The 17,172-nt window shown below is 36.4% G+C and overlaps 1 protein-coding gene across 1 annotated transcript; it reads left to right on the forward strand.

Moving 5' to 3' along the window:
• Nucleotides 1–5,313: 5,313 nt before the first annotated feature.
• Nucleotides 5,314–16,492, forward strand: LOC109065775 (serine/threonine-protein kinase H1 homolog). The gene is made up of 3 exons (XM_042775243.1): nucleotides 5,314–5,647; nucleotides 7,233–8,379; nucleotides 14,919–16,492. Exons 2-3 carry the CDS (start codon nucleotides 7,429–7,431, stop codon nucleotides 15,234–15,236), a joined length of 1,269 nt encoding a protein of 422 aa, XP_042631177.1. The 5' UTR covers nucleotides 5,314–5,647; nucleotides 7,233–7,428; the 3' UTR covers nucleotides 15,237–16,492.
• The last annotated feature ends 680 nt before the right edge of the window (nucleotides 16,493–17,172 follow it).

The raw sequence follows: 17,172 nt of genomic DNA on the forward strand, positions 1-17,172 counted from the left end.
TACTGCAGATATATTGCTTTTTAATTTGGGTTAGGTTATAAACTGGCAGTATTCTTTAAAATGATATGTATAGCAATTTTTCTAGAAAGTGCTAAATGTTTTGGTTATCATCTTTCCTGGATATCTCACATATCAAAAAGAAATCACCACTATTACAAATCCAATACATATATGCATAGTGCATATCAGTATTCAGTATCATATCAAATGTATAGTTTTTGCTTTTATGGGTCTCATAAAATGCAACACTTCAACAGATTATACAGCAGAGCTCTCATTTCAGGAGGACAGGGGTTACCCATTGTGTGTGTGTGTGTGTGTGTGTGTGTGTGTGTGTGTGTGTGTGTGTTTGTGCTCTTACAAAGCTGTTATTCATTTTTCACTGCTGCCATATTTGAATTCCCTGCTGAGATAAGAATGGTCCCTGAAAGAGTCCCTGTGGAAATCACAGGAGGCAGTGGTGGGCTTGCAATTGCTTTGCACTCAGGAAAGGAGTAATGAATAATCTATTGGCACTACAGGATGGGTGGGTTAAATGGATATTGGTTAGGGGGAGAACATTGAGACAATCCCCACACACTGAAGTGTAATTCCTACACATTTTACACATGGTAGTTATCACTGGCATTGATAAATAATTACCTGTTTTGTGCACACATTTGATCCCACCGGTATTAACCTACTTTTTACCTTTATATTTTTTCCTATATTGTCATTAGACACAATTTTTAGCATCCACAAAGCTATCACTGAGTCAAAACAATCCAATATTTTTTTTTTTTTTTTTTTTTTTACAGAAACATAAAACTTTAGCTGTTGAAATTAATGAATTATATAAATATTTATTATTTTAATTCAATTTGATCCAATTAAAATTTGACAACAAATATTGATATAGTTATGTTCTTTACATTAAAATTTTAGTTTTAGAAGGCAGAATTCAACAACAACAACAACAAAAATATCCTAATAGAGAAAACATATTTATGTCCCTGGACTTCTTACTCAAAACCTAGCTACTAAGATAAAGCCATTGTCATTCCCCTTGTGACAACTAGCCCCGCTCTCCACTACATTAATCCACAGAAATGAGAGCTCAGCTGAAAATAATTATATTCTAAAAATAGACCCAGAATGTTGGATGTTAGCTTTTGAATGGTTATAGTCAATGTGGAAGACAGATTCCTCATGTTTAATAGCCTGTCCTTTGAGGCATCCATTCACCTTTAATAAGCCCGGAAATAGTATGTGGTTGGTATGAGAAGAATGTCTCAAATAAGATTCTCTGCACTTGTAATAAAAACTGAGTCAGATCTCTGGAATTTTGAGACTGGATAATGAAGACAGACATTGCAATTAATAAATAAAACTCCTTTTAAATTCCTATATAAATTATACAGTTATTAAAGTTGTCAGATGCATTCCATTTTTATGTCTGAATTTTTACATCATGAAGACTGCAAGAATCCTGTCATGCTCACATTTATTAGTCAAGGCCTTGACATAATAGTTTCAATGAAACACAATCTTGTAGGAATAAACCACAGTTTCACTCTTCAAGCTTGTCAGCTGCCCACAGTTTCATAATTCTGACTATAAAGAATGTTCTCTAAACTCAGAGGTCATTGAATGTGTCATGGTTTTCAGCACCAAATTCTGAAATTAGATTTTACTTTGTAGTTTTTGAATCTTGCACTGCTCTGTATCCCATTAGTTCCTGAAAGCAAAACCAGGGCACGAGGTTTCCTTCCCAAAGAATCTTTTCTTATAAAAATCTCCACCATCTTTCTGTTTGACTCCCTTATCTGGGGAGCCACCAGGGCCACCTTAGATGTTGAGAAATATGAGTGTGAATCCAAAATAGCACGTCTGCAAGAAAATGTGTTTCGAATTTTATATCTTTCTAACAATAGATTATGTAGCAAAAACAGTGCATGGTTCCTTTGTGCTAAAGTTTAAGATTTCAAACAGGTTGTAATAGAAGACTTAATCATGGGTCTGGTCAAGATGTTCAATCACAACCCTCCAAATATTTGGACATGTTCAATTTAACCTCAATGCGTAATGAGCAAAGGGAATTAAAGAATCAAGGGTGTCCACAATCAAAGATCCAAGGAATGATCAATGTTCTTGGACAAACTCAAACTGGACTTTGCACTCAGATGTCTGCCAAATGTAGTGCCCATATTGCCTGTTCTGACACTCTGGCCCTGACAGACCCACAGGGTAAGACTGATTATCACGAGAATAATTGAGAAAGAGGAAGAGTCAGTGCTGCTTTTAATAGAGCTGTTTCTATCTTCATACTGATAAATAATGCACAGCAGTCAGTATATTTGGATTTAACAGATGATATTGACCTTTTTGGGCAGATAGTGTGTGGGGTGGGAGACCAGGAGAGAAACTGAGAGAAGGAACTAGAGAATGAGAATGAATTAAGAGTGAGAGAGGGATGGAGAGAGACAGCCTTGAAGGCCAAGCAATCAATCATCCTGATATTGTTGATTTGCTTTGCATATTGTTATGAATATAACAAACAAACATAGATTATAATGTGACAAAGTCAATTTAACATTGAAGAAGTCAGTCACTGTTTACTTGGACGCAGCGCAACACAGCCTTTATCCATCATTTATTGCCACATTGCATCACGTGAAATACGGGTTTGATGTTTTATAGTAAGTAACCCACCATTATATTGTCGCTTATAATGTTATCTGTCAAATACAGCATGTTATAAAACAGTCCCCAAATCTTATTGGCCAAGAGATAACAGTCCAAAATCAGCCAGTGGTGGAGCTTTTTAGTGACTCTTTCAGCAGGTTACACTGTTACACCAATAGGTGACAAATGAACCACTGAATTGTTAATTTAGTAGGACATCCTGGTACTTTTTGCCTCCTTTTTTATGAATAATGTGAATTTTGACATATTGCTGTATTCACATACTGTTTCAGCCTACTAGCAGGGACAAATGCAAATTCAGATGCAGCCCTCGTCTTTAGAAATGAATGATTGAATCATTCATTCAACTGATTCGTTATTTCGTTGCTTTTTTATTTGGAACTTTTGCTTTTATGTTTGGATCTATTTTCATGTTTCTAAAATGTAAGTCACTCGATATTCATATTTCATAGATCATGAAGTTTTCTTCCTTTTACCTGCTGCATGGAGCTGACAAATCACAGCCTTGCTTTCAGAAGTATAGCACTCTTGATTGTGTGATATTGTGTAAAAAGGGTGTCTATTTTTATAATGTACCACAGGAGGTTCTTTTTAAAGCCTCCTTTGTGTTATGTGACAATCAGTGAAAGCTCGGATAAAAAAACAACCACTTTAGCTGTTCAAATATCCAAGCAATGTCATCGTAAGGTTTCCAGTCACAGATCCGCAAGACGTTTATCATTTTTCTACCTCATTCTTGATCACTCCTCTTTTGCCCCAGCTACTATCAGACTGTATGTCAACACTTTCTCACTGTGCCTGTCTGATTCTTTTATTTGGATAGTTGGTGCCCTTTTGGATGTAATGGATGGCTCTCATTCAGCCTTTTACCACTGCAGGGACACAAATGCACTGGCATTTCCTGTTGAGCATTAGAAGTTATAACGCATTAAATCATCATCTGACACAATGGAGCAATTGTGAAGTGATTTCTTTTTTGGAGCAGTAATATCACAAAGTCAAAAAACAATAGTTCAGCTTTGGGTCATTTGACAAATATGATGGTTAGTCTCAGTGGTAAGTTTCATATAAATACTCATGATATTTTGAAACATCACTATTACACCAAGTCTTTATTTCTATGGGAGTATAAATGCTCACTGAGCGACCAGTAGTGTGTATGTGTTTTGTAGCCTGCTTAATGAAGTCTTTCTTCTCTTAATTAATGCCTAACGCTATCAACAGCACACCTGTGTACACCACCAAAACGCAGTAACAAAATGTTATTCGGAGTCTGTCATTTATTAAAGAACAGCTCCATCCAGTGGATGAATCAGATAATTAGTGTTTTGTGTGTGTGTGCGTGTGTGTGTGTGTGTGTGTGTGTGAAACCGCAGCATGTCTATGAAGTAGTAGTTTGACCTAGAACTGTTATCTACCATAAAATATTATTTTAAAATTGTATACGAAATAAAACAGCTGATATAAAAAACAGTTTGGCCTCCTGCTTGTTGACAATCAGTATTCTGAACTCTTTTTTTCAGGCCCTATTTTGTGCCCCACATTACATTAGTACATTATCTACAATGTAAAAACCAATGAGAAGTATTCATTAATATATTTCATCCATTGGGGGCTGGTTTAAATTCATGAACCAAATTAAACACAAAAGCTTTTATAGAAGAGTGTAGGCAGTCATGTGTAAGTTTAGTTTTCCCCTTTTAACACTGAGAACGTGCGAAAGAATCGTAGCTTGCTTCATATTTGAAGCCTTCAAATACATGAAGCAAGCTACGTTACATGCCAAACAGTCAGCGAAACAGATTTGTACAATATAAAAGTCCCTCGATCAGAACGGTACCGAAACTGTAAAACTTCTTGGAAAGGGAAAGGTTAAATAATTGTGTCCTCGTGTAAAATTATAAAATCCGGCAGTAATTTGTTTAAAATGACACAATAACTAATAAATGACGCAAAATTATACTTAATTTTAACATTACATATTTACAACATATTGTAGGAATAAATACACTTAACTATTTCTTGGCTATAAAAAGTAACTATTCGAACTCAAATGCATAAAAACTATAATATGAATTAATAATAATTTAAAATAAATAGGCTAGTAAATTAAGATTCTAAAAGAATCTTAAGAATCTAAAGAATCTAAATTAGAAATAAAAAGTGTCTATAAAGTTAATTTTGCATTCTTTTCGGGAAAAAAAATATAATCACAATCATAATTCACCTTTATAAAGTATTCTTTTAAATTTATTCATTTTTTTTGTCCAGATATGTACTCCCAAACTTCTTTTAACCTGTATTTTTCAGAAAAACGTCAGTTATACCTTCATTTTATAGCATTGTAAATGTGAAATGCTTATTAACAATCAGAACAGCAAGGCCTTTTCATATCTGACAGTTTTTACAAATCAGTAGTTATTTGTACAATACAGGCTGGAGACACATAACTCACACTGACGTTTATCCTAAAGACGTACAGCTTGACATGATCCGTAGTTTGTTTCTCGGCCATATTTATGATTTTCTGAGTTCGCAATATTTGTTGCAGGGGTCAAAGAAAGCGGAGGTCTTTCCTTTCCCAAAAAAAAAAAACCGGAAAACACCATGCGAACATAAACAAGGGGGAAGAGAGAGAAAGAAAGAAAGGTCTAAGTTACTGAGTCAGGAAAAAAGGTGGTCCCACTCCGAAAACACCGTTTCCAAGCAGGCGGTCTCAGTTCATACTTTTCTTCTCATATCGCTTCGTCCCTGAAGTGATACAAACACGTTAACAACCATTAGTTTTCGACCCAACATGTTCATGTTAGCAAATACTAAGATGATGCTATATTTCTATCCGGATTAAAGTTTTAGAAACATGGTAAAATGGAGAGAAGAGCTGAAACTGGAGTGAAGAGGCTGGCGCTGGGAATCTCGCTTTATTACTCCCACCACCGCCTGTAAGAAAACCCCTCTTAAGGTAACTTTTAACTCTGTTTGGACTTTAAAAATGAACGGTTTTGGTTCTAAATGGATACCGTTGTCGTTAAATCTACAAAATTACGGAAACCTCGGCGATTAAGTTCGGGTTTTTTGATCCAGGCCTCGAGAAAACAATTGATTTGTGCTGGACGGTTTTTTTTTTTGTCCTGTTGGGGGGTATGTCCGCTATATCGTTCACTTTCAAGCATTTTAACGATTTATTAACGACTTTGTAACATGACTCGCTACATTGAGGCCTGCAGCGGATAACGGAGTTGAAGAAGAGGGTTTGAAGTTTGTTTCGAGCGATGAATAAGTGAACAAGTGTCTCAGTTTGAGTCTTTGTGGGGGGCCAGTGGAATTTTTTTTGTGGTAAAGTTCAGTTGTAGGATCGGTCTATAGTTTAACTGTTTAACAATATAAAGTGCTCAACTGATATGATATGATACTACTAATATGATTTGTGCTGTTATAGTTATACATTTATATTACCAGACTCTCTTGTCCCAGATACAGTTATTACACAGCGCCGTAAATCACATATTATAACAGCTCCAGTATCACCCTTTCAGCGATATCTAACGGGGTTAAACGCAATATAACGATTACATATACGGTTACCGAAAAATATTATTAATATCCTTTATATCTGTACATTGTGTCCACATTTTAGTTGGACATCTATTTATCAATCCATCCATCCGTCCGTCCGCACATATAATAAATAATAGCAGTTATTAAAGTATATTTAATTTATGTTTATTCACTGTTGCTTTGCACCTATCAACAGCACTATTTGTTTTTATTATACACAGACATAATTATTGTTATAATATTGTCTTATCTTTCTGTTTATCTATTGCCAGGAGTGATATCCACTCTCTATTCAAGCTAACCTATTTAATAACAATTATTCAATTATATAGTTACATTTATTTTTCTATACACTATTCCTATTTATTACCAGCACTAATTTGTGTTTTATTATATCATTTACAGTATATAATTTACAAAAATGATATTGTTATCAACAGAAACTTTTTATTCTCCGATATCAGCATCTGATATTCAATATATATCATAATCACACTTGATATTAAACATGAGCTAAAATGGAACTGTGCACACTTCATGCAAAAACATACATTATTATATATATTAAAGGGATAGTTCGCTCAAAATATACGTTCTGTCATTATTTACTCACCCTCAATTGTTACAAACCTGTATGATTTTCTTTCTTCTGCTAAACATAAAGATATTTTGAGGACTGTGGGTAACCAAAGAGTTACTGGTCCCCATTGACTTCCATACTGTGGGGGTGGGGGTGGGGGGGGGTACTATGTAAGTAAAATAGGGACCAGAAACTATTTGGTTACCCGCATTCTTCAAAACATCTTCTTTTGTGTTCAGGAAAAGAAAGAAACTCATACTAGAACAATTTGAGGGTTAGTAAATGTCAATGATGACAGAATTTTCAGTTTTGGTGAACTATCCCTTTAATATGCGTTATATGCACAGTCTACTCTAAGTAGATTTCTTACAGAATTTAAGTATTAAGAAATGTATACTTTTTTTTTCAGATTTACTCTCTTGTAAATTTCACATCGACTGGATTTCACGCTATTCTGGGTTGTGGTTTGGAGAGGTAACTGACTGTGGGACTGGACGTGTCCCTTTGTGGCGTTTGCCGGTGTGGCACTGCACCGTGCACCGATTGGATGTTGCCTGGGAGATGAGGATGTGCTGCTGGCACCAGGAAGGAAGGATTTTGATGTGATGGGGTGCAGGACGAGCAAAGTCCTCCCAGAGCCACCCGCTGATGTCCAACTTGACTTAGTCAAAAAAGTAGAGCCACATCAGACTGATGTCTATAAAAACTTCATTAAAAGTGATGGCGGCGGGGCGAAAACAGGCTCGCCATCTCCTCAGGGTCAAAGCCAGGCTGCTGCGAAGGTGAGCCAGTCCCCTCCTCCAGCTAACAGCCAGACGGAGCCTGCTGACCCACACCGGAAAAAAGTAGCTAAATACAGGGCCAAATTTGACCCTCGAGTGACCGCTAAGTATGATATCAAAGCTTTGATAGGCCGGGGTAGTTTCAGTCGTGTAGTACGAGTGGAACACAGAAGCACACGGCAGCCATACGCCATCAAGATGATCGAGACTCGCTACCGTGAAGGCAGAGAAGTATGTGAATCTGAACTTTGCGTGCTGCGACGGGTGCGCCACACCAACATCATTCAACTGATGGAGGTGTTTGAGACGGCTGAGCGGGTCTACATGGTGATGGAGTTGGCCACCGGCGGAGAACTGTTCGATCGCATCATCGCCCGTGGGTCTTTCACAGAAAGGGATGCCACGCGAGTGCTGCAGATGGTTCTCGATGGGGTCAAGTACCTCCATACGTTGGGCATCACGCACAGGGACCTAAAGCCTGAAAACTTGCTTTACTACCATCCTGGTGCTGATTCCAAGATCATGATCACAGACTTTGGCTTGGCCAGCACACGGAAGAAAGGAGACGAATGCCTGATGAAGACTACCTGTGGAACACCTGAATACATCGCTCCTGAGATACTCGTTCGAAAGCCGTACACTAATGCAGTAGACATGTGGGCACTGGGAGTCATCTCCTACATACTGCTCAGTGGCACCATGCCTTTTGAGGATGACAATCGCATGCGTCTGTACCGACAGATCCTCAAAGGGAAATACAGCTTCTCCGGGGAGGTAAGAACAGTGTGACCACTTTAACTCTGTGCTGTGCTCAAAATCGTTTACCCAATTTGGTGTTCCTGGTCAAAAATGACCAGCCTTTTAAAAATTGCTTGTAAATCTCTCTTTATATCAACTTTATATGCTTTCTGTGAATCAGCACAAGTTTAGGAACTGATTGGTTGTAGGCCTTATTGATCTGAGCTTATTTTTGAGTGAACAAAAAAAAAAACATTTTTTTTTTAGTGGATAATTTTGGCAGTGTTCACTCAAAAACTGAAGCACTCAGATCCGTGACGCCTATGATCAGTGACTTCCAAAAACCTGTGAAAAAAAAAAAAAAAAAACTCACTTCCAGTCCTTGCGTACCACTGCTCCACACATTTTGTACGTATCTCTTATCACTTCAGACGTTTGTTCTTTTCGAATGTAAATGCCCTGCGAAGTGGATTTAATAGGGTATTCGACCATGATTCCAGTTCGAAGGGAGTGTGTATGTTCCATTCAAAGGGCATTAAAAGTGTGTGAGATGTGAATTTAAATTTTATTTATTTACAGAGGTATATTATTTCACACTTGACGCTTCTCTAGTAAGTTTCTTCTGTGTGTGAAGACGCTGCAGGCAGTGGTGTAGTGCAAATCTGTGAATGAATATTCCGAAGAATGGATTTCCCGTGTGCAGGGAGTAGAGCAGTTATCAGTAGCCACGTTTACATGTACACTTTTTCTGTCATTCCGATTAAAATCATTCTGATTGAAAGATTCGGTGGACTGTTTACATGAGACGTTATCTAATCCGAAATGGTGTTTACATATGCCGGTGCTTTCAATTTTGGGACATGCTAAGTAGCCTACAATGACATCCAATAAAAATCACCAGAGGAATAAATGCCCGTATTTTAATATTTTTAATAACTGCTTGCACTTGCTTAGAATAAACTGACTAATATTTGAACCCCTAGTGTTCATTCGAGCGCTCAGTCATGTGGCCAGAACACACTCAGAAATCATTACGGCCGTCTTCTATCATACCACACACAGAACCAATATAGCTCTCAGCCAGTTGATAATTATATCATAATATCGCCCTAATTTCTTAATGTAAAAGCATTAAGGGAAATAACCGTAGCCTATGACCCTCTGTAATGCAGCTCTGAAATTAATTGTATTCTGATACTAAAAAGTTTTACTGTACTTAAATAGAACAAATACACAATTTCTCACAAAGTGTCGCTGAACAATGAAGGAGCGTTGCTTTATGAACACAGAGAGCGCTCGCACCGAGCTTTCACACATAACATTTCCAAACGTGTTTTGTATTATGAATCTGTAATAAATAATGAATACAAATGACAAAGGCAAATTTTGGTCAAGTTGTTTATTTTCATTGAGGTATTTACTATCCTCGTGTTGTTTCTAAGCTGAAAAGCAGTAAATTGTGCTTCATTTCAGATCTGCTTTCCGCTCCGGTCATGAGAGCAGATATGACAGTTCATAACACAACAAGCGTTCTCCATTCTAGTGTGTTTTTAACTGTATAATTGAAATGTTAACTTCTACGTCCACTATTATTCAGTCTCTATTAAGTGTCGGTGTCTACAAATCACAGAATGTACTGCGCTGCCGACATCACATTCCCATTCTGACGACCATGACCTCTTGATGTGATGACGTAGATGCAAAGTAATCAGTTTAACGCATTTACATGGCAGGATTTTAATTCCGATTGAGGTGTTTATATGGAGCATTTTCATTTGGATTGGACTTTTAAACCGATTACAAATGCTCCATGTAAATGCACCTACTGTGTAGGGACCATGTCAATCAGAACACAGTTCATTCATGGAGCTCTCTTCTAACGAGCTGATGATCTAAATCAGGTGTGTTAAAACAAGAGAGACATGCAAAATATGCAGAGCAGTGATACGTGAAGACTAGAATTGAGAACCGCTGGTATAGGATATTGAGAAGTGAATTTTTTGTAGGGGACCAGGAACACAACATGTGTAACAAGAAGGGAAAATAATCTAAAAATCTATAATTTTTGGGGGGGAGAAATTATTATACCCTGTGTGAGCAAAGTAGGTTTTAGTACCATTTTGATGATATGCATCTGTTGTACACATTCTACATGCTGCATGAAAATATGCATGCAGAATCTTTAATGTTTGTAATCTAAAGTCAAAAGTGGCAAGCTTCAAATAGGTAATAATGGACTTACAGATTTGACATCAGTCTCATTAAATGGTAACACATGTATTATTTCAACTTTATTGTGCTTGTGTCTCACACAACACAACTAAAAGCCTTCACGTCTCATATTTAGATAAAGCTTTAAAAACAGATTTTTATAGAAGTAAAGTTACAGATTATGTATTAGCCAAACCTAACATTTCAAAACCCAAGGGATAATTCACAGATATAAAATCTTCATGATATATGTAAAAACTAATAAGGGTAACACTTTGCACAATTATACAAATATTCTGTGCAGAGCGGTGGGTCGCCAGGACTGGAATTGAGAACTGCTGCTTTACTATAAGGTTCTGTTTGTTAACATTAGTTAACTACATTTGTTAACATGAACTAACAATGAAATAAATTAATATATTGTATATGTTAATTTTAATATTTAATAATTCATTTAAAAAATCAATAGTTGTATTTGTTAATATTATTTAGTGGACCTGAGTTAACATGAACTAACAATTGAACAGTTAACTAACATTAAAAACTGAATTGTTTGTTAATGTTAGGTAATGCATTAAAGGGATACTCCACCCCAAAATGAAAATTTTGTCATTAATCACTTACCCCCATGTCGTTCCAAACCTGTAAAAGCTCCATTCATCTTCGGAATGCAATTTAAGATATTTTGGATGAAAACCGGGAGACCTGTGATTGCCCCATAGACTGCCAAGTAAATAACAGTGTCAAGGTCCATAAAAGGTATGTTGCCTATGCCCGCCTTTATCATCCGCTCCATGAGGATGCACTGTTTCTACATGTATTTAGCTTTGAATTGAAAGAAAACAGCGCATCCTTGTGGTGTGGATGATACAGAAGAGCATACATAGCATAGTGATATGGAGAGACACAGACCAGAGCGTTGACAAAGGAATTGTTGAATAAAGTCATCATTTTTGTTTTCTTCGTGCACAAAAAGTGTTCCCGTCGCTTCATATAACCCAGATTGTACGTCTGATGGCAGATGGAGTATTCTGACGACGATTTTCATACCTTTTATGGACCTTGACACTGTTATTTACTTGGCAGTCTATGGGGCAGTCACAGGCCTCCCGGTTTTCTTCAAAAATATCTTAAATTGTGTTCCGAAGATGAACTGAGCTTTTACGGGTTTGGAACGACATGGAGGTAAGTGATTAATGACAAAATTTTCATTTTGTGGTGGAGTATCCCTTTAACTAATGGGACCTTAATTTAAAGTGTTACCCTTATAATGTCTGTTCTTGCACTAGTTATGTATGTAAGAGCTGCATGTGTGAACTATATATGAGATTTATATGAGCAATGTGGATCATGTATGTACAAAACAAGGGTTGCTGGGATATTGGAAATGCAGATGTTTTCGATTAGATTTAGAAGTGCTATAAAGCATATGCTTGATGTTACTTAGTTTTATTAAACCCATCGGTATTTGTATGTTATGCTGATGTTAATGTGCAGTATTCGCCTTTAAATGCCCTCTGCATGCATTAAAAAGTGCATTAAAGTGTGTTATTATTTGATGTTAAACTTCTTTCTCCTTCCCAAGTTTAAAGCTGACGTGTGTAAAATATTTTCTGCTATGCCAGCTTGCTTATATTTGTGCAGAGACAAGTATACGTAAGGCATTTGTAGGTTGATTTCCCCAAAAAGTGTAAACGCTGTGGTCTGTGGCACTTTCAGCATCGCATTGTTTGTTTGAGCGGCCTGACATAGCAACATTGACTCAACAAATGGTTTGATTTCAGGGCGGCACTACCTGTTTCTCTGTTGAGTGGCAGCCGGAGGTGGAATGTTTACTAGGAAACATATTTTGCATATTTTATTGACTGCAGACATTCTCAATATTTTTCCCAATTTGTTTTTACATAAAAGAACTTCAGTAACAAAAATTGAAATAGATTTTGTTGTTTTTATTTTTTTTATTTTATTTTTTAAATATAAAATAATAATCAAATTTATGTCATTTCATGAATTAATTCATTTTTTTCTTTGAACAGGTTGACTGATTTATTATTTTTTATTATTATATCTTTACTAGACTCTCTTTTTGCTTATTCCACAGAACAGGGATTACTTAACGTTTTTATTAGCCAAACCCCTTAGACCTAAAGTCTTTGCTTGAGGTACCCCCTGAGATTTTAATTTAATATTCCTTAATTTAACCACACATTCATTATTGACAGTTCTATTATTTTGGTTAATGATATATATGTATATATACGTTTATATATCACAGCTGTACAGTCCAATAGTTAAATGTGTCCTCCCATGATCATTTAAACATTTAAAGTTCAATTCAATTCAAGTTTATTTGTATAGCGCTTTTTACGATACAAATCATTGCAAAGCAACTTTACAGAAAATTAAGTTTCTACAATATTTAGTAGTAGCTTATCAGTGGTGACTGTCAGTTCATGTGCATATGGCAGAAATGTTCAGAAAAATCAATAAAAGACATAAACAAACAGACGATTAACACTATTAACAGCAATTATGCAATCAAACTTATAGCAAAAAGTCATGATCTTGGCACTGCATGACATATATTAAGTGTCTGTGTCTGGTGAGCAAAAGCTTTTTGGCATGTAGTTCATACCTGTTAGCTTTAAGGCCATCTACTGTATATGCTTTAGACAACATTATCCATTAGCAAGTATTTGGAAATGTAAAATTTGCGGTCTTTCTTTCAGGTAAAATTAAATAAATTAAATACAGAATAAAACACTGATTCATTCTGCGCTACACAAACTTTTGCCCAAACAAATCCTCTCTAGAAGAAGAACAACAGTGCCCCATTAAATATATCTGTTTACTGCTGCTATACAGCGACTTGAGGTCATTAAGACTTTTACCCAATCCATTCAGAACTGCATTCCTAAATAGAAATATTCCCCACAAAGCACCATCTCAAAGGCAAAAAACAACAGGCTATGAAAGTCCCTCCTCTTTCTGTCTGTCTGTTAGTGTGCTCTGTTTCTATTCATCACAAAGTGCTTTTCAAACACTTTAAACCTTTGCCAACCGTTTTGTCTTTGACCTTGGGTTTCTGAATGTATTTATTTGCATGCCTCTATGTATCGTGTTTTGTGTGTATTTGTATGCATGTTTTTGTGTGATTGCGTGTGCTTGTATCTTGGGGAGTGTGTGTTTGTATTAGCTGGACAATATCCAGTGCAGTCCTGCCATCATGTCTTATCCCGCAGTAACCCCCTGCATGAGCGTGTGATGTAAGGCCGCAGAGTTCCTGGCAGAGTGTGTGCGTCAGGGCCTCTCTGCTGCTGTGAGTCACAGACAAGACGAATGTGGGCTTTACAGGGAAAAGCCCTGGAGGAGTCATGCTAACCAACAAAAACCGAGCGATGTTTTGTTTTCTCTCTTGCTTATAGAGCTGCTAGTGTTTGACCAGTTGTCATAACATACCAGGACATGCACGGCCAGTCTAAAGATGTGCCGGAAGAGTGAAAAATTAACTTAAAGTAACTAGTTACAAAAAAAACTTTTTTTGATCAACCAACCACTCCCACAACAGATAAAACACACCAAGTATTCTTCCTTCCTCCTCCACCAAACAACAATAATTATCCCCAACAATATCTACTACTACAATAAAAAATTCTTTATATTTTGTTTCTTTCTTATTGACATCTGAGTATTTCCAGACAACATAAATAAAAAGCTGGTTACACATCATAACGTTAGCAAAGGTTCAATCAGGGCATAAATGGGTATCCAAAAATATGCATCCATCTATTATAAAATACAGAAATCAACTATATTTATTGTATTGTATTGTACAGTATTATGTTATGTTATTGTTCAAAGGTTTGGGGTCAGTACAATGCTTTTATTCAGCAAGAACACATTAAATTTATCAAAAGTGACAGTAAAGACATTTATAATGATATGAACCGTGAATCCTGATTTTTTTTTTCTGGTTTATTTCACGAAATAGAAAGTTCAAAAAAGAGCAGTTCAAAGCTTAAGCTTAAAAGAGCTTAAAAGGTCACCCTGGTGAGCTTTCTTTTATTGTTTTATTTAAAACATTTAAAAAATACCAACCCCAAACATTTGAATGATAATATATATATATATATAAAAGTATACCATATATATATAATATATATATAATATAACAACGTTTGAACATATATATATATATATAATTATTATCTGGGTTGTTATATGTTGTCATGTATAGTATACAGAAGTGCTACAACGTTTGAACTTTTGGTCACTGTATAAAATTCTCTATAAAAGTTTCAGAATCTTTTGGCAATGTCTGAATAATTTGAAGCTATTTTCTGTTCTTTTCTGTTTTATGACAGCCATGGCCAAGTGTTTCCAATCTTGCTAAGGACTTCATTGACCGTGTCCTCACAGTGGATCACACTGAGCGTCTGACTGCGGGCCAGGCACTTAAACATCCTTGGATTGTCAGCATGGCTGCTTCCTCCTCCATGAAGAACCTGCAGCGGTCCATTTCCCAGAACCTCCTGAAGAGAGCGTCATCACGCTGCCACAGCACCAAATCAGCACAGTCCACTCGCTCCAGCCGCTCCACGAAGTCCAGCAAGGCGCGACGTGTTCGTGAGAAGGAGCTGCGGGAACTTAACCGCCGTTACCAGCAGCAGTGTAACGGTTGAGAGCGAAGTACAAGTCACGAGACTGTGACATGACTATGTGTACCTTATGAAAAACATTGGAGCAGATGCAGGAACGGAGCAGAGCTACATTGTGCCTCAACTTAGATGTCAACTTCCTGCTCCATCACCACAGAGCCAGTTAGCAGAAAACCTCCTTCTAAATTTTCATTCATTTTCTATTTTTCTGCTGTTTCTCTCTTGTTTATTACCTTTTATGTGATTGTTTTATTTATTTATTGTTGATGTATTTTCTTTGGAAATTATCTCATTCAGCCTTTTACCTGATTGTATCTGTTGAACAGAATTTTACAGAAGTTGCTGGAAGGACTAAGAAAGAATACACCTTCCTGATTTTTGCTGTGAATTATTTGTTATGGTACCCACTGGAAGACTGCTCTTCTAATGGGGGAAATGTGCTGTTTATTCATTATTAGCAACAAATCACATCAACTTGTGACAGTTTATTGTGCCTTAATATCACTTTGAACATGATGGAATGGTAAGAATCAAATAGTTGGTAATTGCTTTGGAAGTAACTACATATATATCACATTTGCAATGATACACACATTGTAAACTCTTAATATTGCATATAGTTATGAGCCTAAAAAGGGGTAGTTCACACAAATATGAAAATCTGTCCTCGTTTACTCACGAAAGGAGCAGAAAAGAAGAAATTTTGAAGAACTGTTTTTTTTCATACAATGAGTCCAAGTCAGAGGGGTCCAAAACAACAGTAGACTTCACTGACTTTAATTGTATGGCCAAAAAAAAAAAAGATTTTCATGACTTTCTTTCATGTTCTGCAGGAATCAAGAAGTCATACAGCTTTAGAAATGACATGAGGGTATGAAAGCTTGTTTCCATCACGGGATTAAAAAAAATGAAATTGCAATTTTTTTTGTCTTACAATTTGGTCTTTTTTTATATACAGAATTGCAAGATATAAGAAAAAAAAAATCCATTGTAATATAAAAAGTTGCAATTTCTGACTTTTTTGTCAGAGATGCGAGTATATATCTTTCTATAAAAATGTTTGAATTGCAAAAAAATTGCAAGAAAAAAGTAACAATTACCTATTTTTATTTTTCATTCTGTAGCAGAAACAGGCTTTTGTATGATGGTGATAAGACAATGACAGAATTCTCGTTTTTGGGTGAACAATACCTTTAAAGGGATACTCCACCCCAAAAATAAAATTTTGTCATTAGTCACTTACCCCCATGTCGTTCCAAACCCGTAAAAGCTCAGTTCGTCTTCGGAACACAATTTAAGATATTTTAGATGAAAACCTGGAGGCTTGAGACTGTCCCATAGACTGCCAAGTAAATAACAGTGTCAAGGTCCATAAAAGGTATGAAAGTCGTTGTCAGAATACTCCATCTGCCATCAGATGTGCAATCTGGGTTATATGAAGCGACAGGAACACTTTTTGTAAGCGAAGAGAACAAAAATAATGACTTTATTCAATAATTCCTCTGTCAAAGGTCTCCCTTGTGTCTCTCCATATCACCGTATGCTCTTCTGTATCATCCGCGCCACAAGGATGCGCTGTTTCTACATATATTTAGCTTTGATTTGAAATAAAACAGCGCATCCTTGTGGCACTGATGAAACAGAAGCGCGTACACGGCATACAGAGATATGGAGAGACACAGAGGAGACTGCTGACAAAGGAATTATTGAATAAAGTCATTATTTTTGTTTTCTTTGCTAACAAAAACTGTTACCGTCGCTTCATATAACCCAGATTGCACCTCTGATGGCAGATGGAGTATTCTGATGATGAATTTCATACCTTTTACGGACCTTGACACTGTTATTTACTTGGCAGTCTATGGGACAGTCACAGGCCTCCAGGTTTTTATCCAAAATATCTTAAATTGTGTTCCGAAGATGAACAGAGATTTTTTGGTTTTGGAACGACATGGGGGTA

This window comes from Cyprinus carpio, chromosome A18 (genome assembly GCF_018340385.1).
Source record: "Cyprinus carpio isolate SPL01 chromosome A18, ASM1834038v1, whole genome shotgun sequence".
In the NCBI taxonomy this organism is placed as follows: domain Eukaryota; kingdom Metazoa; phylum Chordata; class Actinopteri; order Cypriniformes; family Cyprinidae; genus Cyprinus; species Cyprinus carpio.